The sequence below is a fragment of the Maniola hyperantus genome, chromosome 6, assembly GCF_902806685.2.
Source record: "Maniola hyperantus chromosome 6, iAphHyp1.2, whole genome shotgun sequence".
NCBI lineage: Eukaryota > Metazoa > Arthropoda > Insecta > Lepidoptera > Nymphalidae > Maniola > Maniola hyperantus.
In genome coordinates, this window is record NC_048541.1 from 16709194 (window position 1) to 16737124 (window position 27931).

The 27931-nt window shown below is 40.2% G+C and overlaps 1 protein-coding gene across 5 annotated transcripts; it reads left to right on the top strand.

The window, feature by feature from the left end:
- Positions 1-4493: 4493 nt before the first annotated feature.
- On the top strand, positions 4494-27334 carry LOC117983257 (protein Loquacious-like). Of its 5 annotated transcripts, none has more exons than XM_069499150.1 (6): positions 4494-4515; positions 17263-17352; positions 17975-18184; positions 19662-20115; positions 26396-26518; positions 26603-27334. In XM_069499150.1, the coding sequence occupies exons 2-6, from the start codon at positions 17272-17274 to the stop codon at positions 26746-26748; spliced, it is 1014 nt and encodes a 337-aa protein (XP_069355251.1). In that variant the 5' UTR covers positions 4494-4515; positions 17263-17271; the 3' UTR covers positions 26749-27334. The 5 variants fall into 5 exon arrangements, with proteins under 5 accessions (XP_069355251.1, XP_069355252.1, XP_069355253.1 ...); XM_069499151.1 differs by lacking the exon at positions 4494-4515 and adding an exon at positions 5668-5796; XM_069499152.1 differs by lacking the exon at positions 4494-4515 and adding an exon at positions 17035-17185 and having other exon boundaries at positions 17268-17352.
- The last annotated feature ends 597 nt before the right edge of the window (positions 27335-27931 follow it).

Here is a 27931-nt window from a genome sequence, read left to right on the forward strand (position 1 = left end):
CTAAGATCTTACTAATTATCCGCTCATCATAACTTGACGCGTGAGTAATATGTTGGCAGTGGCACCATTGCCCATTGCTTTGCTGCTTTATTTTTTTAATTATTGCGTGATTTGCAATGGTTGAACGGGCAATATGCTGTTTATTAGAATTGTTGTATGCTGTATGTCGGATTCTTTATTACTCAACACTCAGTCGATATTGATCAAACTCAGCGCACTCTATAGGTAGCATAATGTTGTTATAACCTTCCGCTGGCATGGTTAGATATTACTTTATATGCACTAATGCTATAGGTGGACGTAGCGATTATAATAATATATAATAATATATTTAATTATTCAAAAATGTTGTACAAGAGAATTATATACTCTTTGGCTATAGTCTATATACTCTACATAGTCCGTACAAAATGACTTTCACGCGCCACTTTCTTTATTGTATCACTTTTGTCATGTCAAAAGTACGATTTTATGGATTTTAGTCTTGTAACATATCGTTAGTTCCCAACAGCGATAACAGATGGCACCACTAGGTGGATATGTCGCGCAAGCACCCATCGCCTTTGAAACGTATATATCTCAAAGCTGTACAATTGTTTAGTATCCTCCTCGGAAGCACAGAGTACTTTTTACATATGCTCGGAAGGGTCATCACTCATCACTACCCAAGTTGCAGCTGCCGAGTCGGCACCTTGGGACTTGCCTAATATACCGGTATTACGGTTTACCCTGGGTTTGCAGCCGCCAAGTCGGCACTGCCCTCGGTACCCTAGTGCTGGTCTCGTGGATCATGAAGTGGTCTATAGTGTTTGTTGAATATACGCTATTACTATACTCGCAGCGTTTCTTTGGCCGCAGCAGCCCTTCCCCTACGTAACAAGCGTTACAGTCTTTATTTTAAAGGTGACGTAGTAGCGCAGAGTAGGACAGAGAGGAAGCTTCATACAAGCGGCTGGCTGTAGGTACACTCATAGCGCTGCTCACGCACACCGCGACGTGTCACGGACGCTCCGTGTGCGCCCAGTTCGATGGCGAACGGCAGGGCTGTGGGTCGTGCGCATTAAGTTCATACTTAGCGAGAATATTTATATATTACTTCCGAATTAGTTACGTGTAAATTGTACAAAAAATTGACTTATTTATAGATTTAAGTGCCTAACCATTGTTCAGTATGTTTCAGTTTGTCTAGAAAAAATAAGGATATTTCTTTTTTTTGTGTACCCAAGAGATCAATTCGAGACGTCACGGCGGCTAAAATGACTAAAATGGCGGCCACGCGCATTAGCAATTTGCGGGACTTATAGTCTTTTTTCTTTAAATTTTTTACTTGCAACAGGTGACAACCCTATAAGACTAGGTATAAAATTTTGAACGGTATTAGGAAGCTTCCCCTCTGAAGGAATATACATGCAAGTTCTTTGGGTGAACCGTACTTTTGACGTGACAGCTGTTGAGTGTTGACCACGTGTTGACCCATAGAATTAAATCATTTCGTATGGACTATACTAATAGTTAGAAGAGAGGAAAGAAACGGAACAGAGTGAAAGCTTCATACAAGCGCGCTACGATAGGTACACTACTACAAGCTTGAGGCGCGTGTGTGCGTGAGCACAGGCTCTACGTCGCGTACGGAGAGAAATCTGTTTATACCGGCTCGGCCTGTGCTCAAGCTCAGGGGCTGCACTACACGTCGCGCGTCGTGTTTTCATTTAATTTAATGTTAATGATAATAATTTAATAATTTAAATAGTGTTTAAATGTAATTTTATAATACCTACCTAGTGTTTTGATATAAAAGTGTAAATATGGTTTACTGTACATGTACAGTGTGTATGAACAATAATAGAAAGAATAAAAACACATCATTTTTTAGCTATCCCAAAGACTACTAGGTAAGTAGTACTAACTTGATTATTATTTATTATTTTTAAAGTATAGGGTAGATAGATACCTCATACATATTAAATGTAATTGTGATATTCTGTAACCGCATCCATTTAATTCAACTAAACTGAGACGCACGACGCACGTGGTTCGCCGGCCAGCCGTAGGTAGCGTCGGCAAACTCGCGTCGAAGCTCTTAGTGTTTTCTGTGCGCGTGGATTATAATTGTGTGATTATAAAAAAATCAAACTTTCTCGGTTACGATTCGTGCGCAAACTTATCTTGCCCAGCTCCCAGCACTTGTCAAAATTTTATTGTAGAAAACAATTATTTTTTGTAATGTATTTTGATGAATATAAATTACATATATATAATATTATTATAAATATTAAAAAAATCGATATTAAGGGCTCCCTGGGATCACAAATAATTATGAAACTGTTAGGTACCAAAAGAATATCGGCAAAGTTCATACAAAATTTTATCTTGAATGCGTCTATGTAGGAAAAATATTAACACCAAGGGGTCCATTACTTAAACATAATCACCAAGATTTTTCATTTCAGGATTCATCCAAAAAAAGATATTAATATTTTTATATTTTGAGTTTATGAAAGTAACGTAGTGGTTACATACTCTTTGGTTGGTAGTATATGCAAAATTGATGCATTAATATTATCAAGTAAAAACACTTAAAAGTTGTGTGCCCAATTCGTGAGTCAGAGACTTTGACAAGTGACATTTGCAACTGCAAATGCACGAATCACGCGCATGCGCACAAAGAGTAGCAAACGAACACAGCTAAGATACTTACCTACTAAACAATGGTCCTTTATATGCCATTGGCATTAGCATTGTCTATAAAAGCTCTCTTTCAGTATTTAACATGATCTACTAGTCTGTGATTATAGTTTAGTTGTTATCACGTAACCAGTTCCGATTTGACAATGGAACCAAGATCCCTATGAATCACGGATAGTGTGTAACTACTTCTTCTAGAAAGGCAATATGCAACCAATCCGGAGCAAGGCTCTCATATTTTGATAGAGCCAAAACACACGAGTAGATATAGACCAGAGAGGAAGCTTGTGATTAAAGATAAACTAGAAACTGGAAAAAACTGCGAATACAACTGAAATACAAGTCTTGAAGTTGTTATTTAATTTGTAAGTATATATTCCTTTTAACCCAATTTTTACCATGTTTTATCCTTTAAGGTGTTATCTCATTCAGATGCATACCTATGCTATCTCTATGTTCAGATGACATTCCAATAATCTATTAAAAATCAAAAGTTTTTATTCTTCTATTAAAAATCAGATATAAAACCTTTTTCATTTATTCTGCTTTTAATATAAACCCTCATTTAAAACAACAACGATTATAAATACTTGTCAAGACTTTGTCAAGATGGCAATGGCAATAAGTGTTGCCATTAATTTTATTAGACTTACAATATATAAGTTGTTTAATAGCTCTTGGATAATGCTCTATAAGTATAAAGAAAAGAAGATATTCAACTTTTTAGACGTCCAGTAAACTCAACACTAATATACAGTACCTACGCGGCAGAAAATAATATACATCGACCTTTAGAAAGAGGTAGGTAGCGGTTTTGTAGAGCATCGCCTCTGTCGTTAAGACTGACAAAACGTCACATAGGTATGAGTGACAGAAACAACGCTCTACAAAACCGAAATCTCATTCTAAAGGTTGAAGTACATTATTTTCTGCCGCGTAGGTACTGTAAATAAGCGCGGATGTAAGTGCGATGGTTTGGTATCTAACAAGTCTAGGTATGCACTATAGTTTTGTATCGGACATTGTGTAGAGATGTTCTGATAAAATTACGTTGATGCATTTACGGAATATACCTAACCATAATATTATACTTACATGCGAAACGGAACTACAGATTGATGTAATTTTTTGCATGAGTATCGTTACACTAGAGCCCAGAGCCGTAAAGCCAGTTTAAGCGCAGACAAATAAACTGTTCCCATTAACCAACCATTACAAACCAACTATTACATCAAAAATTGTTGTAACAAACCCTCAATAATTATTCTTTCCTTGAGCCACGTGGGGGCGAAGCTGCGTGTAATAGTTAGCACAATAATAAATATAGTTTGTAAGATTGATTGATAAACAGTTTTATTTATTACTTAATAATAACGAAGTACCTATTTTAGCGAGAGGGACTGAGGGGGCCACGCTAGTTGCAAATCTAGACATATCTGTGGTATGAATCATACTTTGGCATGACTCTGTCAACTTTGTCAATGTTCAGTCAATATTCATCTAAGATCTAGCAGGAATCCGCGACCCCGTCGGTCGGGTCGGGCGGCGGAGGCGGGCGGCGCGGCGGGCTGTGTGCTGCGCGCGCTGCTCGTGTACTGCTGCATCCTGCTGGTGCACGCGCTGCTGTACCACGGCCGCCGCCTGCTGCGCGAGCATGCGGCGCCGCACGCTGCCCGGCGCGCGCCTCACGCGGGAGCTCCTGCTGGGCGCCGCGTGGCTCGCCCTCAGCTACTTGCTGCTGCTCGCCCTGTTCGAGCTCGTGGAGCTCGTGCGTCCCCGACGGAGCATCACGGCGCGCACGAAGCGATGTACCTGCCTCAATAGCTACAGGTGTTATAAAATTGTATAAACACTTGAGGAATGTCTAGACTTTTGCTGTTATCCCTGTGCCAGAACCTGATTGATAATAATGCGAAATACATTGCTACTTCGTCTCCTCTTCAGTAGCCGGCACAGAACAAAATATTATGACTGATGACTGATGACGTCATGGTAGACGGGAACCGTGGAGCTCAACTTACAGTAGGTAGGTACCTAACTACGCTACGGCTACCTGCGTCACTGCGTGATGCGTCATGCGTCATGCGTCATGCGTCCCGCAGTCGCGCGGCGTCAAGCTCGTCGAGAGATGCTGGGTTTGCTTTCCCGGTCGCAGTCGATTCAGTTTAAAAAACGTTATTTGCACAGTTGACCCCGATATGTGTTGTTGAATTAAGGATTCGAAGATTGGTTACATGACGCGTCCGATTCAGTCCGATTACCCATCTATTACGTATAGCTATAGGTATACAATGTATATACATGGCAATCGGGGTGGGAATGCCTAGCACACCCACACAGCCCTCGTGCTAACCCAGTGCGGGCGAACGCGGGTGTGCGGGGCGTCTCCCCGCGTCATATCCCGATTGCCATCTCAACCTGTCGTGGACTATACACAGTACACAACTACACACGAGGCTGAGTGCCGAACAGAAAGACAAGCAGACAAGAGAGTCCTGTCCTAAAAAGTACTCTGTGGTCCTGTCTGTTATGTAAGGAGTGTAGAGGTAAGGAGGCAGGAGCACAAACACGATCTCCTATGGAGGAAAAGTTGAAAAAGTGTCCAGCTAGAAACAGTAAATAATATTCAAAATTGAAAAGCTCTCCAAATTGGCGCTAGCGTCGGCCTCAGAACTCCTATACCTATATATGCTTGCCTATATATTATTGGTCTGTGCTCAAAACCATGAACCATAGATTATCTACTATATCCATGAACCATCAAATCAAACTCTGAATACACTATGGTGTGAACCCTCAGATTAAGAATCAAGGAAGTCTCCTTTGCATTAAAATAATAATACCTTGTTAGAGCTTACTACTTGCTAGGTGTATAGAAAAGCTCTGAAGAGTGATAGAGATAAAAACACAGTTTTTTGTCTTTGTCATAGTTTAGCTTTTTTTTGTTGGCCACGTTGTAGTTTGTGCCCAACAAACCTCTGTGATAGTAATTTATTGCGAATATTACGCGTTTTTCAAATTTAGTAATAAAGGTGTGAAGAAGCCATTCATGGTGCATTGCTGTGTAGAAGATGTAGCGAACGCAAGTTATGAAACCTTTCATACAGCTACGTAAGTATGATAAGTATGATTTCTTTTGTTGTTTTGTCCCTTTCGGGTATACGCCTCTGATAAGTCTCTTGATTCTTAGTCTGAGTGTGAACTGAATATTTCTAAACCACGCCGTGATTATATACTCTTTGTCCTAAACTAAGAATATTCAAACTAGAACAAAGGGGACACTTGAGTCTTGACGGCAACGCGGCAACGTTAGTTCCTTCCTTGGATGAATAATTACCCAAGTTCCGTAGATAGAGTAATAAAGGTAGATACAGGAACGTTTGCTTTCTCATTCACACTAAAAAGAGAGCACAGATGAAGTTACTAATGTGATAAACAGAGACGCAGCTAACCTATTTTTTGTCCCTTATCGTGTAACTGGTTTTTTTAAGAATACATAGGTACAAGGAATGCAACTTTAGTTGCAAAACAAACTTTAAAAATTCGTGGCGTAATTGTATTTCTCATTAGTGTAAGGGTGGTAAATTGAGCGGAATAGAAATATACCCGGATACGGAATAATCTACCACCTTACAAAGATTAGAGGGAAAAAAAAATAATTTTAATTTACTTTACTTGATCTATCTACCTAGTAAAGAATAGAAGCTAGCCGTCGACTCCCTTGTAATGCATATGAGGTGTTATAAATGAAATTTGCTAGATGTTAGGCAAAATTGTTTTTAATGTAACTTTTACCGGGGTCGCTTAATACAGAATGATGGCTAATAATGCTTAGTTATTCTAGCTTAATGCCAAGACTTAATTTAGATACATTAGAATGACTTAGGTAGATAGTACATAAGATCTATGTTTTAAATTTAAGATGCCATTGGCATGGAATAGACAATGACACAGTAAAATTCATAAAATTGTTTCAAAATAAAAGCTCAGTAGTAAAGACAGGGTTCTTACTGTACACATACACTAAGAAGGTTCACTAAACTGTTGCAGGATACAAACATTTGCTTACTTGTAGGTGCGAAGACTGCAAGGTAGCTGGACGGCATCGGCCAAGATCCAAACTCAATTTATTTGATTCTTCACAACCGAAATGTTTCATTACAAAGATTTTCACCAAGTCTTATCCATAGCAATTAAGTTGTCAACGTGAATGTGCAAAAGAAATAAATACGAAAACCGAAAACGCAAACGGAAAACTAAAACGGAAAACTGAAGCTAAACGTAAAACGTAAACGTAAAACAGAAACCCTGTAACAAAGAAAAACAAGATTATAATTTGTGCTGTGTGAAAATTTCGACACGTGGAATTTTCCCGATCAAACACAACTCACCTATTGAACTCCTGGCCACCAATGGTTTTCAGAAGTCCACCCACAACCCATTATCCTCATTTATTTGGGAAGTTAAAATAACTGGAACTGAAAGAAATCATGAGATTAGGATTTTCTCTAACCAAACCGCCATTTTGTCGAATCCACATTACTTGATTTTTCACTCACCATAACTGATGAAACATTGAAAATACGTTAGGATGACTAAAATTTATGACTATTGTATTTTCCCAGGCGAAGCCATGGGCGAAAAAGAATGAGATTTTCCTGGAACGAAAAAAAATTCGTCTTCACATGTTGACTCCAGGAAAATTCTAAATCTCACCTATCGGTGTTGCCAGACGCAACCCGAGTGTTGCCGCTCTCAGTTAGTTTGATCATGAAGCCAATTCATTTTTGAATATTTGCGGAACCTAAGGATATATTATAAGAACCGTTTTGTTAATGACTTAACAATAAACAAATGATATTATGGTTTTATTTAATTATTTTGTTTTATTTTTACGACAATTGACAACGAAGCAAACGCCATCTATTGTGGCTCGAATGAACTCTGAACATCGACCCACGCGTAGTTCTGCACCTTGATGCTAGGTGGCACCAACATACTTTGAACAAAATAGATTTTTATTAAAAGCGAAACGCTAATTAGTAGTTCAAAATTTACAACGTCACAATACTTCCCCTCCTACGAAAAGGTTCAACAGGTTGAACCACGCTGCCCTCAGCGTCATCCAACAACTACTAACAATTTGCCTGAAACAAACAAACAAAAAAAACACAGAAGTTACGCGTGAACGCACATCTACTACTAACAAGGAAAATTGTCTAACAAAATAAATATGCTGAAAACAGTGTAAGGTTTTAAACATTATACCTAACTACACAACCCTAACTTCTAAAAAGAATATATACAAAAAAACTTCATGGTGTCTAAGACACTTGAGTGGAAACATCTTGGCATCATTCTTCAGCTGACTGATAGAATGCGTCTAGGCCTACGGTGGTTCACTCTTTTAAACTACCATCTTAATATTTGTTACTCAACAAATACGGAAAAACTGGTTGTGAACGGGTCCATCTGATATGGCAACCGTTCTCTATCCCATTCGGAAAAATAAAACCGAATCAAAATCGGAATATGAGAGAAAAAACGAAATAACTCTCCTAGAAAATAGATCTCGGAACAGAATCGGAAAAATAACAGAAATGATCCATTATCTAGAAGGAAAACGAAAACAAAACACAAAACCCCCCCCTTTTTGTTATCCCCAAAGTACGATATTTGCATTTTTACTTTCTCAACCGGTTGGTCTACCACAAGCATTCCAATCATCACATATTCATCCCTACATACATCCACTACATTCCTCCTCAACTGAACCATGGTAATGTAACTGTTAACTCAGAACATCACTACACTCATTCAAATTCCTAATTGAATATTGATAACTTAAATATTCAAACAGTTTAGACCAAACTAAGTAATGGCAAATATCTACTTCTTAATATCCTTAATATGCCAAGTGCCTATTGGGTGGTTGTCAGCTACTCTAACTAGTTCGTAAACCAAAGGTGACAAAACCTTGACAACCCTGCACTTTTCATACTTAGGTGCCAGCTTAGCTGCGAAAAAATTTGTAGCGTCGCTTTGTGGATAGGTCTTTTTCCACACTATATCCCCAACAGAATAGCTTGCAGACCTACGCCTTAAGTTGTAATGCGTTGCATACTCTGCATGAGCCTGAAACAAATTTCTCCTAACCTGACCAAATATGTCCTCCAAATTTCCAAACTTTCCTGCGTATTCCTCCCTTGGAATTCCGGCCTCGTACTCCTTATCCGTGTCCTTATAGAAGGAACCATTTAAAACCGGTTCTCTAGCGTGGACAAGGAAGAACGGGGAGAATCCAGTGGATTCATTAACCGCACTGTTTATGGCGAACTGGACCTTGTACAGGTTTTCGTCCCAGGACCTGTGGTTATCTTTCACAAAAGCGGCTACAGCAGTCATAACAACCTTATTGTACCTCTCAACAAGGTTAACTTGCGGAGTGTACAGTGGTGTGTAGTGTAATTTCGGAATATTATAACGCTTAATGAGATTACGGAATTCAGATCCTGTAAATTGGGACCCATTGTCCACAATCACAGTCTCTGGAACACTATGGTTCAAAAATACAAAATTCTCTAGCGCTTAACAACAGCGGCACCTGTGGCACGCCGTAACGGAAACAACATTGTATATTTCGAAAAACAACACGTCACCACAAAAAGAAATGTAAATCCTGATTTAGACCTAGGCAAAGGTCCGACTAAATCAGCCGAAATGACCTGAAAAGGTCTCTCGCAGACTTTAGGCTTCCCAAGCAGACCTGGAGTGGCTGATGTCGTGTGTTTATACGCAGAGCAAGTATCACAATTCTTAACGTACTCAACCACGTCCTTATACATACCACGCCAAAAATATCTGAGGGATAATCTGCGATGAGTTTTGAACACACCAAAATGACCTGCAGTTGCATCTGCATGGTTTTGTTGCATAATTCTAAGGATGTCGTTCTTGTGGACTACCTCTTTCCAGTCGAACTCACTGAGAAGCTGGTATTTACATTTACTGTAACGATATAGTTTATCGTTCAAAATACAAAAATTCGGAAAATTTGCTGGATTGATTTTACAGCCATTAAATGTTTTGTCATACCAGTCATCTACCAAAACTTGTTGACTAGAGTTATCATTACGATCACCAACTACATCTACGTGTATGAGTCTCGACAAGGTATCCGGAACTACATTATCACAACCCTTCCTATGTTCGATAACAAAATTATACTGTGATAATCTACAACCCCATCTGGCGAGTCGTCCTGAGGGATTTTCTAAATTTAAGAACCACTTTAGGGATGCATGGTCTGTGATAATTGTGACTGGCTTGGAACCAAAATAAGCCTGAAATTTCTCCACTGCAAAAATCACAGCTAGAGCCTCGCGTTCCGTCGCGCTGTAATTCCTTTCGTTTTTATTTAGGCTCCTACTGACATACGCAATGGGATGATCGCAACCATCGGTTTCTTGCGTTAGCATACCGCCAACACCATATGCAGAAGCATCACAATGTATTTTGAATGGTTTTTCAAAATTCGGTACCGCAAGAACAGGTGCGGTTACCAACGCATTCTTCAATGTATTAAATGCTACCTCTGCCTGTTCGCTCCACTCAAATTTAGGTGCGTTCTTTCCTTTACTCGTTAGTCTATTGAGTGGTGCAGCGATGGTTGAAAAATTCCTAATAAAGCGCCTGTACCAAGAACAAGTGCCTAGGAAAATCTTTACCTCCTGTGCAGTTTTTGGGGTCGGAAAGTTCAAAACTGCGGCAACTTTTCCAGGATCTGTGCGTAAACCAAATTCATCTACTATATACCCTAAATATTTCAAAGAGTTTCTAAAAAAATTACATTTATCAAAATTTATGGATAGTTGAGCCATTTTTAGTTTATCCAGAACTCTGTTTAATAAATTAAATGGGTTTCAAAATCAGCAGAACAAATAACAATATCATCTATATAACAAAATACTATTCCATTTTCAATATCACTACAAAAATTTTGATTAAATAACTGGTCCATTAACCTCTGCTGTCGTGCTGGTGCACCGCATAGGCCAAACGGCATGACTTTAAATTTGAATAACCCTCTACCAGGAACTGTAAAACTGGTTTTTTCCTGAGAGTCGTTAGCTAACGGAATTTGCCAGAAACTTGAACTTAAATCAATCGATGATAAAAACCTTGCCTCTTTCAAGCTATCTAGAATTTGTGGAATGTACGGTATTGAGTATGAATCCCCCTTTGTCACTGAATTTAATTTCCTGCAATCTAGGCAAAATCTCCAGTCTCCATTTGCCTTTTTCACTAAAATTGCTGGGTTATTCCAAGGGCTTTCACTCGCAGTAACTACGTCCATTTCCAGCATCCTATCTAACTCTTTACTTAAAGCTTCCTTCTTTTCGGGGGAAAGTGGATATTGTTTTATTTTTATTGGCAAGGCATCACCGGTGTCAATAACATGTTCAATTAATTTTGTTCTACCCAATCCAATTTTCGTTGAAGAAATATCTAAAAATTTATTTACTACAGACTGGGCTAATTCTTTCTGTTGAGATGATAAGTTTTCAAAAGAAGTGATGGTATGAATTTGTTCATTATCAATCGCACAAATATTGTAAAATTGAGAAGGTGCCTTAATTAATTCTAAATTATCAAAAATGCCAGGGGCTAACTGAAATGTTTTCCAAAAGTCACAACCAAAAATAACATCCGCTATTATAGAGGGTACTACAAAAAATTTTATTATGTGAGTTACGGAATTATAAGTAATCGGAATAAACATATAACCCATGCAATCAAGTTTGTCTCCATTTGCCACTGAAAATGTGGTATCAATACTGCTATGCAATTTATAACCGAATCTCAAAAAAACCTTGTGCGCCTGGTTACCCAAAATTGACGCGCAAGCACCGGAATCTAGTAAACCTGTAATCTCAAAACCGTCAACAAAAACCTTTAAATGTGGCCTAAAGTCTCGTTTATCCACTGAATACAGAACTGTGTCAGGTAAAAGGGATGTTTTGTTGTTAATGACCAAGTTCTTTACTTGTGTCTCTGCACAGTTCTTACTAATTAGTTTTTTGAATTTTTGTCCGGAGCGGGTTTACTAATCGCCTTTTTACTACAACTTGGACATGTCTTTACTGTAAAGTTCTGACGTCCACACGAAAAACATCTAATAAATTTCGGAACTGTCCTGCAAAATTTAAAGGAATGGTTACCCTTGCCGCACTTGTAACATAGTTGTTTATTTGTTTTCGTAAAATCAGTGCCTTTACTTGTATCAACCTTAGGTGCGGGTGTGACTGAAAGTGTGTTTATCTGTTTTGTCACTTGTTTGTAAGCAAACTCTGAACTTAAAGTTGCCTTACTGTTAGTAGGCTCAGAAAATAAGGCGGAACGCTGCCTCGCAGCCTCTAGTTTGCGACACTTTTCCTTCAACATTGCGACAGACTTAATGTCAACAAGAGCTAATTGTTCTGAGTAAAAAGGGCGAATATTATGTAATAAAATTTGTAACTTTTGTTCTTCGGAAAGTGGTGTTGACAACCTTGAAAACATGCAAAACATTACAGCGAAATAGATAGACACAGGTTCTTCAGAGCCTTGTGTTCTTGCTCGAATTTCACCTAGCAACCTGTAGTCATAATCTACTGCATCAAATTCCTCTAAAAATAAAGTTTTCAATTCTGACCAAGACGAAACTTGACATTTGTTGCCTCTGTACCATAACAATGCTCGGCCTGTAAAAAGATGAAATGCAGAAACAAATAATTTTCCATCTGAAACGCCATAAGATCTTTTATATTCCTCAACGCGTTCGATGAAACTGCGCGGATCACCCTGTCCGTTGAAATTTAACTTCCACTTGGCCACATTTTTATCACCAGTGCAGTCAACGGCGGTACTCTCGGAATCCAGTGATTCGTCGTGAGACGACTCATTGTCAGCATCTAATCTGGAAATCAAACTCTGCAACTTTGTATGTAATTCACTCTTCCTACTTATTAAGCTGAGTTCGGAACACTGTATTCTCAAAATTCTAAAGTACAAATGTGAAGCTAAAGCTTTCGACCTACAGAGGGCATGTCTATCTTTAGTGTCAGAACACTTTTTTAATAAATCTTCTAAGTCTTGAAGTTTTTTAGTAATAACCCCTAACTCACTTTCAGAAGAGAAATCTGTCTCTAAAATTGATTCAGAAGGAATTTCCTGAATTAATTGTTTTAACTGTTTCTTTAAACCTAGCACTGTAGGTGCTGGAGTTTCGGAACGAATGGATACCTCATAACACAATTCGTCCTTCAAAAGTGAATGAAACTGGGCAAAAGTCTGTTCCATTGTGTTAAGTCAAAACACATTTAACAAAATATCGAGCTTGTGTAACTGTCTATGTTTAGCCTTATACAAATTGGTTAAACACAAACACAAAAGAAGTTATTTAAACTATTAAATATACACAAGCAAAATACACAACAAAAACAATATTCTTAAGTCTATCCTAACTATTTTATCAATTATGTTCCTATTCCAAAATATTGTTAATAATACAAGCACATATTATTACTATAGTAAACAAAATATAACAAAATAAACTTCCCAAAATTGAATAAATGATTGTAAGGTGCAGTATCACCTTTATGAGTACACAGTGTGTTACAACCTTTACAATTACAAAAGTAAACAGGCAACAAAGTTGCAATGAACTCTGACTAGCATATTATCTTTCAAAAAAAAACAAAGAGATTGTGCAATGGTTTGATGACTGTTACTTTACACTTTTAACACATAACCTAAAATACAACAAAATCTGTTTCTAAATGTCACTTTAAACTACCAGCATTCAATTAAACTTAACATGTTTTGTGTGTGAAGTAGCTTTTATCATAACCTTAACACAGCTCTAAACAAAATTTCAACAAAATAATGAAGTATCAAGTCACTGAAAAAAAAATTGTTCATAACTTCATACTTGAACTTAATGTAATCTCTGAATATAGTTTATATATTTAGTTTCACAAGTTGTAACTCTTAGTATTTATAAATGTATGTGTGTAACTAGTTAACGGCACACAGCGTGTTAAAACTTTAATTATACTAAGTTACCGGAAATTTCAAACATAAGATGTACTTACTATTGAAAGCAATACCCAACAACAACTCAGTTAAGCAATGTTTATTACTAAACTGAAGGCAAACATTCACTTATACACCTCCAAGGTAAGTCGATAACATAATTAAACGGCATAAGCACCATTTATAATGTGTTAATTAAATAAGAAAAAACCAATGTTGGACTATACTCAGAAAATTACTTAAACTATCAAACAAAATTTCTAACTATTAGTTATTATTTAGTTAGTTAACCATAAAAAAACAGCTTAGTGCTCTTTGCAATGTGTCACTACTTAGAAAATTGTACAATCAGCGGAGTACATTTCATAAAATTCACAAAATTTCTCAAAATATACTGAAATAACTATATAAAAAAACGTTCGGGCGCCATTTGTAAGGGTGGTAAATTGAGCGGAATAGAAATATACCCGGATACGGAATAATCTACCACCTTACAAAGATTAGAGGGAAAAAAAAATAATTTTAATTTACTTTACTTGATCTATCTACCTAGTAAAGAATAGAAGCTAGCCGTCGACTCCCTTGTAATGCATATGAGGTGTTATAAATGAAATTTGCTAGATGTTAGGCAAAATTGTTTTTAATGTAACTTTTACCGGGGTCGCTTAATACAGAATGATGGCTAATAATGCTTAGTTATTCTAGCTTAATGCCAAGACTTAATTTAGATACATTAGAATGACTTAGGTAGATAGTACATAAGATCTATGTTTTAAATTTAAGATGCCATTGGCATGGAATAGACAATGACACAGTAAAATTCATAAAATTGTTTCAAAATAAAAGCTCAGTAGTGAAGACAGGGTTCTTACTGTACACATACACTAAGAAGGTTCACTAAACTGTTGCAGGATACAAACATTTGCTTACTTGTAGGTGCGAAGACTGCAAGGTAGCTGGACGGCATCGGCCAAGATCCAAAACTCAATTTATTTGATTCTTCACAACCGAAATGTTTCATTACAAAGATTTTCACCAAGTCTTATCCATAGCAATTAAGTTGTCAACGTGAATGTGCAAAAGAAATAAATACGAAAACCGAAAACGCAAACGGAAAACTAAAACGGAAAACTGAAGCTAAACGTAAAACGTAAACGTAAAACAGAAACCCTGTAACAAAGAAAAACAAGATTATAATTTGTGCTGTGTGAAAATTTCGACACGTGGAATTTTCCCGATCAAACACAACTCACCTATTGAACTCCTGGCCACCAATGGTTTTCAGAAGTCCACCCACAACCCATTATCCTCATTTATTTGGGAAGTTAAAATAACTGGAACTGAAAGAAATCATGAGATTAGGATTTTCTCTAACCAAACCGCCATTTTGTCGAATCCACATTACTTGATTTTTCACTCACCATAACTGATGAAACATTGAAAATACGTTAGGATGACTAAAATTTATGACTATTGTATTTTCCCAGGCGAAGCCATGGGCGAAAAAGAATGAGATTTTCCTGGAACGAAAAAAAATTCGTCTTCACATGTTGACTCCAGGAAAATTCTAAATCTCACCTATCGGTGTTGCCAGACGCAACCCGAGTGTTGCCGCTCTCAGTTAGTTTGATCATGAAGCCAATTCATTTTTGAATATTTGCGGAACCTAAGGATATATTATAAGAACCGTTTTGTTAATGACTTAACAATAAACAAATGATATTATGGTTTTATTTAATTATTTTGTTTTATTTTTACGACAATTGACAACGAAGCAAACGCCATCTATTGTGGCTCGAATGAACTCTGAACATCGACCCACGCGTAGTTCTGCACCTTGATGCTAGGTGGCACCAACATACTTTGAACAAAATAGATTTTTATTAAAAGCGAAACGCTAATTAGTAGTTCAAAATTTACAACGTCACATTAGTTATTTACTTGTTTTCACATAAAAAACGTTTAATACAAAAATTGTTGATCAGTAGGGCGATTGTCTAAAACCTGCATCAATCATTATTACAATCTCAATTGTTCTGATTGGCGGAATTTGTGCGATTCTTGTTGCAACAATGCATTGTGGCCAATAGTGCGCGAGCATTAACCAATCAGAGATGATTGCGATCGTGACATTGTAGCTGTCAAACAACCGCGGTAGGGCCACGGGTTAATGGTGACCGATCAATTGACAAAAAACAAATGACAAAGTTTCATTACCCAAACAATTTCTGGCAAAATTATGAATCATTTTATGATCGTTATAAAACTTATGTTTCTACAAATAATTCACTTGATAAAACAAATTACCAGACAAATTGTTATTTCATAAAACATCATTTGACAAACAATTGATTTCTTAATCGTGTTAATTAGTAAAACAACATATCGCACTTTTTTTTTGATAAAATGAATTGTTTGATAAAATGAACTGTTTGATAAATACTTTAAGAATTCACCAAATCATTTATATGTCGACCGGGCCGACGGAAGAGACCGCTTACTGTAATGGGGGGTCTCTTTCCTCCCCCCCGCTCCCACCATCAAGAGCAAGTGAAGCGAGCTCGGGACTTGGGGCACTCCGACTCGGAACGGTTAGGTTAGAAGGGGATGGCGGGGTATGTAAGACCCCGCCATCCCCTTTGTGGGTTATTTCTTTTTTTACCACCCTAAAAAAGGAGCTCCATGATATTGTTGCTGCGTAATGCGTTGCATAGGGATTTGCATATATATGCAAAACAGATTTTTTGTGTGTTTTTTGTTAATTAGTTATTTTATTAAATAATAAATTTATCATCTATTATTTTGTAAAATCGCGAATTTGAAAAACAAATTATTTGGTGAAATAATAAATTTTTAAATGATATTTTAACATTCAGAAAATTTGCAAAGTAAAACATTTGTGAATAGAATATTTGTCAAATGATCTTTTGTAAAATGATATGTTTGCGGTATACGACGTTTGTGATTTGATTAGTTTTTCAAAAGTTTTTGGTGAACTGATAATTTGTTATACGTTTTTTGTCAATCATTAGTGAACCTCGGTTAATACAAATATTGACTAGGCTAAACAATGGTAATAATAATTGTCGTGTTATTTTTCGTTACGTCGTGATATCGCTATCTCATACGCGGTTACACAGTACCTACTTCAATCTACCTTTATTACTCTATCTACGCCTAGTTCCAATTTTCGCCACGCGCCAAGCTTCAAGCTTGTCATACGTAGTCGTGGCCTTGTGGCCATTTGTCAGTTTTTAGAAAGGCCTTAAAAGACTGACATCCAGGGCCGTTAAATAAATTAAAAAAAAAAACAACAACAAAACTTTGATGTCACTTATATTGAAGAATTAATTGTTCTTCAATATAGATAGGTATATAGATCACCAAATAAACTTTTACTGACAACAATATTGGACATTTCCAGGTTCTCTATACAAAACTGTTTAAACTGTATTTGGTGATTTAAAAAATCAGTTCCGATTAAATAAACGAATGTTACAGGACAGCACAATGATGAAAACTGCAGTGACAGTGCTGCAGGAAATGATGGTGAAGATGAACCAGGTGCCCGAGTATGAGTGCATCTCACAGGTGAGCTGCAAGTGCCCCAAGTCCCGAGGCATAAGGGTGGGACTACCAAATATCATAGGAGCTCATTGTATGCAGGGAACTGCTGGATTCAGGCAATGCAAGACTGTGGTGTGTGGAAGTCCCTACAAGAGACCTATGTCCAGCAGTGGACGTCTATTGGTTGATGATGATGATGAAGTATTGTATGAGAATAGTTAATTATCTTCCAGTTGTAGAAATTGTAAGGAAACCGGTATGTCTGAGAGTTGTTTATAATGTTCTCAGCGGTGTGTAAAGTCTGTTAATAGGCACTGCACCAGTGTAGCCCTTCTCGTCGTAAGAGGACACCCGTGCTGGGTAGTGAGAGTGGGGTGATGTTGGCATGATACCTGTACAAACTTTGTTAAGGATATTAACCTGTCCTATATCCAATCAAAGTTGCTTAGGTTTTAACTCCCCGGAGGTCAGACAGACTTGCGATCAATTTGCGATGTATGGAACTTTGCGAGGAGATGTGGATGCCCCGGACCTTCATGACCACTGTGTCATATGCATGCCCCTAAATGTAACAGTAATCTTCGTCCATCATCAGAAGATGGCGTGGAGCACGAAGCTCTGGTATCAGTGGGTGAGCTTGTTGCAGTCGGGCCCGCAGCACCAGGCCACGTTCGAGTACCGCTGCGTGGCGCAGGGCGTGGCCGTGACGGGCGTGGCGCGCTCAAAGAAAGAGGCCAAGCAGGAGGCGGCGCGCCGGATGCTGCTGACGCTGCACGCGCGTGGCCTGCCCGTGCCGCCGCCCTACGCCGCGCCGCGCTCGCCTGAGCCGCCCGAGCCCAGCGACAATCCCGCGCTGGTAACTATATATTATGTGTTGATGATAATTAAAGTGTCGAGTTACAAATATGTACCTGGGTTTGACTACTTTTTATCCCGGACAATCAAAGTGTTTATAAACCTAAATCCACGCGTAACAAGTCGGGGTTATCAGCTAGTCTCATATAAATCCACGTGGACCAAGTCGGGGTTTTCAGCTAGTCTCATATAAATCCACGCGGACCAAGTCGGGGTTATCAGCTAGTCTCATATAAATCCACGCGGACCAAGTCGGGGTTATCAGCTAGTCTCATATAAATCCACGCGGACCAAGTCGGGGTTATCAGCTAGTCTCATATAAATCCACGCGGACCAAGTTGGGGTGGGGTTATCAGCTAGTCTCATATAAATTAAAAACACCCTTTACTATATTTTATTGTTTACAAATGCGACTTCTATCATGGATTCAAAATACACATCATTTTCGTAGTCAGCACTCTCAAACCCCTCGGAAATGGCACTCATACAGATGCTGAAGTACGGCGCCGATACTTCAGCGGTAGTGTCAGTTGGCGTGACACACCAAGGCGCCGAGCAGTCGGACGGCGCCGAGCGTTCAGTTCAGCCACTTCAGCGCTTTACGCCACGAAAACTTACGTACGGCGGTACGTGGCGTCCTCGTCACTTTGTGGTGTGCGGTTGTGACGTGTTCGATTGCCCAGAGAGATGGATTTTCTATCTATCTATCTATCTATTATAGAGGGCTTAGAAGAAGTACACGCGCCGAACTTTCGGTCGCGTAATGTGTCGCTTGCTTTGCAAAATACATTGAATGCGCTCTAGCCAGCATAACTCTATGGCTCTAGCCGAAGTAATCGCCCAACGGAAGGTACGGCGCTACGCCGAACGCATCTGAAATTCAGTAGAAAACTTAAACAACATTGCGAGCGTATTGAACCGAACTTTCGGCAAGCGTGTCGCTACACTAATATTTCACAGTAGACATGATTTTTTTGATTTTTTTATTCATATATTGACTTAATGAAAAGTGAACCTTTTACACAACACTTTAAGATTAAAGCACTAGATAAAAACTCTGGCTGGTGTTTGCAATTTGCAGCCCAAATAGACTGTAGTCTGTGCTAGGGCTGGTAAAGGTCATCAGCCTTGGAAAAAGATGGAATGGATGAAATGAAATGAAATGGATGGAAAAAGAACGAAGTATGTACATAAAATTACAAGTTACTGAAACAACATCTGACATGTTTTTTAAAAGAGGTTAAAGAACTTTATTAAATATATCGCACTTGTTTCTATGAGCAGGCTTATACGATTGTTTGATTTTAAGACTTAAAAAATCAAATGGTTACTTATACTAGGTGTTAGTTAACCTTTCATACAAAACCATTCATACAAACCGGTAAGTTTTTTTCAACCAACATCAACATCTTGAAAAAATGTCGGAAGTGATACTCATATTATCGTATTTTGTTGATGTTGAACTTGTCCTCGTGCAGGAGGCGGGCGCTGGACACGCAGGCGCGGGCGCGGGCGCGCTGGACACGCGCAGCTACGTGGCCGTGCTGCGCGAGCTGTGCGAGGAGTATCGGCTGGGCGAGCCCGCGTACGAGCTGGTGGGCGACACGGGCCCGCCGCACTTGCGCCACTTCACGGTGCGCGCCGCGCTCGGCCTGCACAGCCGCACGGCCACCGCCACCACCAAGAAGCAGGCGCGCCAGCTGGCCGCCGAGCAGCTGTACTCGTACCTGCGCGAGAACCTGGCGCGCCTCACCAAGGACTTCGTGGAGGAGGAGGCGCTGCAGCGCGCGCAGGAGAAGTCGGCGAGCCGCGCGCGCGCCGACGCGGCGCTGGCGCGGCTGGACGCGGGCGCGGGCGCGGACGCGGCGCCGGCCCGCCGCGACCTCGGTCAGCGCGTGGCCATGTTCCATCACGGTCTGCGCGCGCAGCTCGGTGAGACTGACGCTCCTTCCGAGGCCTTCATTGCGTGTCAACTGTCTGTAACTGCCCTCCGAACGAGTGTCAGCCTCCACACACACACACACACACACACGCACATCTGTGTCTTTGCACGCTTCACACTGAAACTTAATTACTTATAGCTAATACTTGGGGTTAACACATATTATGTATATTGTTTATATTAATTACTAACATAGACGTAAGTTTGTCATTACAATACTAAACACATGGTATCATTTATGTTTACATAGGACAAAACTGTTAGGCCCTTCGTACATCACGATACTTCCAGACGAGTAGTATCCTACGCGACTACGCGTCTCGAAGACGAGTCGCCGAGGAATATCTCACGTACATTTTTTAAAATAATCGGCAGGATAAGTGCCATAGTAATTTTTACACAAAATTTGTAGTTATTCACAGAATTAAATTTAAAAATCGAAAACTTGTACAGTTTTTGGGCTGCAATTTTAAAATGGTTAAAGGTTTTTTTTTATTTTATAACTGTTTATTATTTACAAGGATATGTACTAACAAGATATTTAAAAAAATCTGACGAAATACATTGTTCCTTTTTTTTATTAATTTTTAAAGTGGCAAACACCACTTTACCAAGAAAAAAATAAAAAAATGAATAACTTGAAGACTATAATACACTTTCGCATAAGCAATTTAGGGGTCGTTTGATAGCTAATGTCCTGTACTATAACCCCTTAACGGGATCGTGTCCTATTTTCCTGTAACCCTGTATAGAAATGAATCCCTGAATGTGTTGCTGATCGCAAATCTCGAGAACAGCTGAACCGATTTCGCTAATTCTTTTGTCATAATATTCTTTGAAGCACGGGGATGGTTCCTACGGAGAGATTTTTTTTTAAAAAATCCTGAAAAAGAATCGACTGGTAGGCGGTACGAAGTTCGCTGGGGCAACTAGTTGGAAATGAAATTTGGCTGGTAGGTAGGTCTTGTAACACATTAGAGGAAAAATCTGAAAATCGTGAATTTGTGGTTACATTACACACAAAAAAAAATATTGTGGTTATGAACTAATAATTAGTATTTTCAAATTTCGAAGCAAGATAACTATATCAAGTGAGATATCATATGAAAGGGCTTCACCTGTGCATTCTAAAACAGATTTTCATTTATTTTTATGCATCGTAGTTTTTGAATTATCATGCCAAATGTCGAAAAAATACGACTGTAGTACGGAACCCTCGCGCGAACCTGACTCGCACTTGGCCGGTTTTATTAGTAGCTTAATGTAGGAACCTCGAGTAGCGAACGTGTATTCTACTGCCATGCACCTGGGGTATCGTCTCTTGCGAGTATCGTAATGTAAGAATGTAGGAACCTCGAGTAGCGAACGTGTATTCTACTGCCATGCACCTGGGGTATCGTCTCTTGCGAGTATCGTAATGTAAGAATGTAGGAACCTCGAGTAGCGAACGTGTATTCTACTGCCATGCACCTGGGGTATCGTCTCTTGCGAGTATCGTAATGTAAGAATGTAGGAACCTCGAGTAGCGAACGTGTATTCTACTGCCATGCACCTGGGGTATCGTCTCTTGCGAGTATCGTAATGTAAGAATGTAGGAACCTCGAGTAGCGAACGTGTATTCTACTGCCATGCACCTGGGGTATCGTCTCTTGCGAGTAACGTAATGTAAGAATGTAGGAACCTCGAGTAGCGAACGTGTATTCTACTGCCATGCACCTGGGGTATCGTCTCTTGCGAGTAACGTAATGTAAGAATGTAGGAACCTCGAGTAGCGAACGTGTATTCTACTGCCATGCACCTGGGGCATCGTCTCTTGCGAGTATCGTAATGTAAGAATGTAGGAACCTCGAGTAGCGAACGTGTATTCTACTGCCATGCACCTGGGGTATCGTCTCTTGCGAGTATCGTAATGTAAGAATGTAGGAACCTCGAGTAGCGAACGTGTATTCTACTGCCATGCACCTGGGGTATCGTCTCTTGCGAGTATCGTAATGTAAGAATGTAGGAACCTCGAGTAGCGAACGTGTATTCTACTGCCATGCACCTGGGGTATCGTCTCTTGCGAGTAACGTAATGTAAGAATGTAGGAACCTCGAGTAGCGAACGTGTATTCTACTGCCATGCACCTGGGGTATCGTCTCTTGCGAGTATCGTAATGTAAGAATGTAGGAACCTCGAGTAGCGAACGTGTATTCTACTGCCATGCACCTGGGGTATCGTCTCTTGCGAGTATCGTAATGTAAGAATGTAGGAACCTCGAGTAGCGAACGTGTATTCTACTGCCATGCACCTGGGGTATCGTCTCTTGCGAGTATCGTAATGTAAGAATGTAGGAACCTCGAGTAGCGAACGTGTATTCTACTGCCATGCACCTGGGGTATCGTCTCTTGCGAGTATCGTAATGTAAGAATGTAGGAACCTCGAGTAGCGAACGTGTATTCTACTGCCATGCACCTGGGGTATCGTCTCTTGCGAGTATCGTAATGTAAGAATGTAGGAACCTCGAGTAGCGAACGTGTATTCTACTGCCATGCACCTGGGGTATCGTCTCTTGCGAGTAACGTAATGTAAGAATGTAGGAACCTCGAGTAGCGAACGTGTATTCTACTGCCATGCACCTGGGGTATCGTCTCTTGCGAGTATCGTAATGTAAGAATGTAGGAACCTCGAGTAGCGAACGTGTATTCTACTGCCATGCACCTGGGGTATCGTCTCTTGCGAGTAACGTAATGTAAGAATGTAGGAACCTCGAGTAGCGAACGTGTATTCTACTGCCATGCACCTGGGGTATCGTCTCTTGCGAGTATCGTAATGTAAGAATGTAGGAACCTCGAGTAGCGAACGTGTATTCTACTGCCATGCACCTGGGGTATCGTCTCTTGCGAGTATCGTAATGTAAGAATGTAGGAACCTCGAGTAGCGAACGTGTATTCTACTGCCATGCACCTGGGGTATCGTCTCTTGCGAGTATCGTAATGTAAGAATGTAGGAACCTCGAGTAGCGAACGTGTATTCTTCTGCCATGCACCTGGGGTATCGTCTCTTGCGAGTATCGTAATGTAAGAATGTAGGAACCTCGAGTAGCGAACGTGTATTCTACTGCCATGCACCTGGGGTATCGTCTCTTGCGAGTATCGTAATGTAAGAATGTAGGAACCTCGAGTAGCGAACGTGTATTCTACTGCCATGCACCTGGGGTATCGTCTCTTGCGAGTATCGTAATGTAAGAATGTAGGAACCTCGAGTAGCGAACGTGTATTCTACTGCCATGCACCTGGGGTATCGTCTCTTGCGAGTATCGTAATGTAAGAATGTAGGAACCTCGAGTAGCGAACGTGTATTCTACTGCCATGCACCTGGGGTATCGTCTCTTGCGAGTATCGTAATGTAAGAATGTAGGAACCTCGAGTAGCGAACGTGTATTCTACTGCCATGCACCTGGGGTATCGTCTCTTGCGAGTATCGTAATGTAAGAATGTAGGAACCTCGAGTAGCGAACGTGTATTCTACTGCCATGCACCTGGGGTATCGTCTCTTGCGAGTATCGTAATGTAAGAATGTAGGAACCTCGAGTAGCGAACGTGTATTCTACTGCCATGCACCTGGGGTATCGTCTCTTGCGAGTATCGTAATGTAAGAATGTAGGAACCTCGAGTAGCGAACGTGTATTCTACTGCCATGCACCTGGGGTATCGTCTCTTGCGAGTATCGTAATGTAAGAATGTAGGAACCTCGAGTAGCGAACGTGTATTCTACTGCCATGCACCTGGGGTATCGTCTCTTGCGAGTATCGTAATGTAAGAATGTAGGAACCTCGAGTAGCGAACGTGTATTCTACTGCCATGCACCTGGGGTATCGTCTCTTGCGAGTATCGTAATGTAAGAATGTAGGAACCTCGAGTAGCGAACGTGTATTCTACTGCCATGCACCTGGGGTATCGTCTCTTGCGAGTATCGTAATGTAAGAATGTAGGAACCTCGAGTAGCGAACGTGTATTCTACTGCCATGCACCTGGGGTATCGTCTCTTGCGAGTATCGTAATGTAAGAATGTAGGAACCTCGAGTAGCGAACGTGTATTCTACTGCCATGCACCTGGGGTATCGTCTCTTGCGAGTAACGTAATGTAAGAATGTAGGAACCTCGAGTAGCGAACGTGTATTCTACTGCCATGCACCTGGGGTATCGTCTCTTGCGAGTATCGTAATGTAAGAATGTAGGAACCTCGAGTAGCGAACGTGTATTCTACTGCCATGCACCTGGGGTATCGTCTCTTGCGAGTATCGTAATGTAAGAATGTAGGAACCTCGAGTAGCGAACGTGTATTCTACTGCCATGCACCTGGGGTATCGTCTCTTGCGAGTATCGTAATGTAAGAATGTAGGAACCTCGAGTAGCGAACGTGTATTCTACTGCCATGCACCTGGGGTATCGTCTCTTGCGAGTATCGTAATGTAAGAAGGGCCTTACTGACACATATTATGGGCCTCGTGTTATCTGTTTTTTGGGTTCCTTACGCGAAAGGGTGCCAACGGCACTCTAATCACGGATCACTAGGACTCCGCTGTCTGTCCGTCAGTCTGTCTGTCAGCGGGCTATATCTCGTGTACCATAATAGGCAGAGAACTGTCACAGAAAATGTATTTCTATTGCTGCTATAGCAACAGATATTAAAAATTTCAAAATGGCCGCCATGAAAATTAAATCTTGTGCAATGGTAGGTAGTAGGTACGAAACCCTTCATGTGCGAGTCCAATTCGCACTCGACTGATTTTTCAAAAAAATAATAGGATAGTTTTTTCCTAAAAAACAATAGGCTACTTGACTCATATCTAATTTCGTCCAATAAATGATTATTTATTATAGTATTTTGCTTAAGATAACGAAATATATCAATAACAATTATTAAAAACGCAGGATGGATATATAAATCCAATTTAAAAAATACAGTTTTTATTTTTATTTGAAACGCAGAAAACGCTGTCAGCCATGATGTGACGTCATTAAATATGTAAACAAAGAAATGTCATCCCTATGTCACGCGTGGCCTAACGTAGTATCCATATATATAAAATTTAAAGTCCTGACTAACTTATATATCAACGCACAGCCTAAACATCTAAACAGCTGGTCCTAGATACATGAAATTTGGTGGGTGTGTTCCTTGTAGGTAAAGAGAAGGTATCCACTAGAAAAGAATTTTTTGAAATTCCACCCCTGAGTGGGTTAAATGGAGGTTTGAAATTTATGAAGTCCACGCGGGCGAAGTCACGAGCATAAGCTAGTTTTTATATATTTCTAAAAACTCATAGTAAACGTAAAAAATTATCGTTTTCTCTTTATAAATTGAATAAGTTATTAAGTAAGACTTACAACAAAGTGATCTTTGCAAAAATAAATTTGGGTTGCAGTCGTTAGTCATATACCTAGGATCCCTTTAAGCAAGTCTTCGCGTGTTACGTATATTTATTCCACTGGGCACTCTAATCCACAACTTTCCTGTGGTCTTTATCGATGCGTTTTTTACATTCTCGGATGATACAATAACGATAATTACTACATTTTTCATGTAAACTAGTATAGAAGTCATGTTTATTAAACTTTGGGAGGTTATGCTGTTGTTTACAAATGCATGACGTCAGAGCACAGATAATCTATCGGCCAAACATGGCCGACAGTGTTTTCACCTGTTTAAGAAAGATATATTTTTAAATTAAAGTTTTACGGTTTTTAGGGCGCAAAAAAATATAGTGTTAATTTTTTTGATCTAATAGGACAAATATTAACCATTTAAGACCTACTTAAAAAAAGTGTCAACTAGCCTATTGGGTATGATAACTCGTCAATGGGGCCGATTCTCTTGTACACAATATCTAAACTAAACTAAATTAACAGGTCTAAATCCAGTGCTATCCTTTTCCGCAAGCAACATTATGAAAGGAATAGCAATAGATTTAGACGTGCCATTTTAGTTTAGTTTAGAGATTGTGTACAACCGAATTAGCCACATTGTCACTCCATAACTCTGTCAAATCCTTGCTATTTTGCTATTCTGTGTTGTTTTTGTAACGTAAAACAAAACAGAATAGCGCAAAAAGTATACACATAAAAGTTGAAGTTTCCGCCTCCGCTTCACACGACTGCTTTGGCGGCAGTGTCCACCGTGTGAGGCGCCATCTCACGGACGAGGACTCGCTGACTCGTTGCGGTTTCCTCACCCGTGGAGGTGGCTTCTGTGCGTCGGAATCCACGTCGTGCTTCTGAATCCCAGGGGAGGAGACCTGCCGCCGCGGCCTCGAGGCGCTGGAGCTGGACGCGGGGCCCGAGGAGCCCGACGAGGCGCTGCAGCGCGTGTGCGACGAGCTGGGCCTGCGCATCGAGCGCCTCTCGCTAGGTGAGCCTCGCCCGGGGGAGGAGACGTTCGTTCTCCTTCTGTCCTTCTCTTCATTCCAGTCCGCACACAATGTTGTGGTTGCAGGCCCTAAGGTGTCGGTGGTGCGGCTGGCGCCCACGGACCCGTCGCTGACGTTCGGCGGGATGACGCCGCGCGCCGCCGCCGCCGCCGCGCTGCGCTACCTGCGCCGCATGCTGCCCGAGCAGCCCGACGCCGCCGCCGCCCACTAGCCAGGGGGGTGCGGTTTTGACTCTAACTGATGAACTTTGACTTTGACTGCCAACGTCATTACAAAATTCAAAGACTACGTTATTTAAATTTTAAGTAATTCATTGCAGCACGCATGCATCGTGCATGCTCGTGCGGCATGTGTGTCCTTGTCGGTTTGTATTGTAATCTGTGTTATATTATTTTAACTATAGACCAGTGACCGAGAACGGACAAGCTCACAGTAACTAAGCAAACTAGATTTATTTATCGTAAAAAAATACTTGTATCCTCAGAACAATGACTATTAGAAGTAGCCCTATTGTGACACTTACTGTTAGAGCGAGATAGCTAAGTGCATTTAAGCTCTTATTAGAACGTGACAAAATGATTTAGTTGTGTCCTTATCACCGTGGCCATTTTTTTTGTTTGCCAAAATGTATTTGACAGATACTTTTCATGACACTTTTGTGCTTATTGTAATCATAGACACGACACTGCACAAGCGCGCGCGTATGTGTTGTACCACTTACGTGCCAGCTCTTGCATTATTCTGTAATCTGTATTGATTGTTAACTGTTTAATACCTAATAAAGACATGATATTCTTAAAAAATCAACGAATTTTATTTATTTCTAACAAGCAACCCGCTCCGGCTTTACACGATAGGTACATTATTACTATTTTCGTCGTAAAAAATTTATGATATAGCCTTCTACTGGTGCAAGAATTTTCAAAGTCGGTTCAGTAGGTTCTGAGATTATTTACTACACTTACTAACTTACAAAATTTATTTCTATAATATTGGTAAAGATAACAGTATATTACAGGCAAGATCGGACCGCATCACAGGCCACAGCGGCGACCGGCGCCAGCGTCAACATGTTCTGTGTTGCGACGCGCCGCTCTAGTCTAGTGCCGTACGACATGGCACATGCACCATACCAAAGCTGTGCCGCGTGTGCAGATCTCAGCGGGACTCCTGTCCTTGGCTGTACTTGCGCAGATGCCATGATGCAACTTCAGGTTGTCGCTGACATAGAAGATACTCACGCCACTTGTCCACTCCCCAGCTTGCCGGTGTCTACCTACTTACGCCTGTCCGGGAATCCGCCCTCGCTTCTCTCGTGTTGGAGCGTGGTCCCCACCATATGCATATGCTGCATAGTGCATACGTATTCGGATATATCCCCTTACGTATGCTAG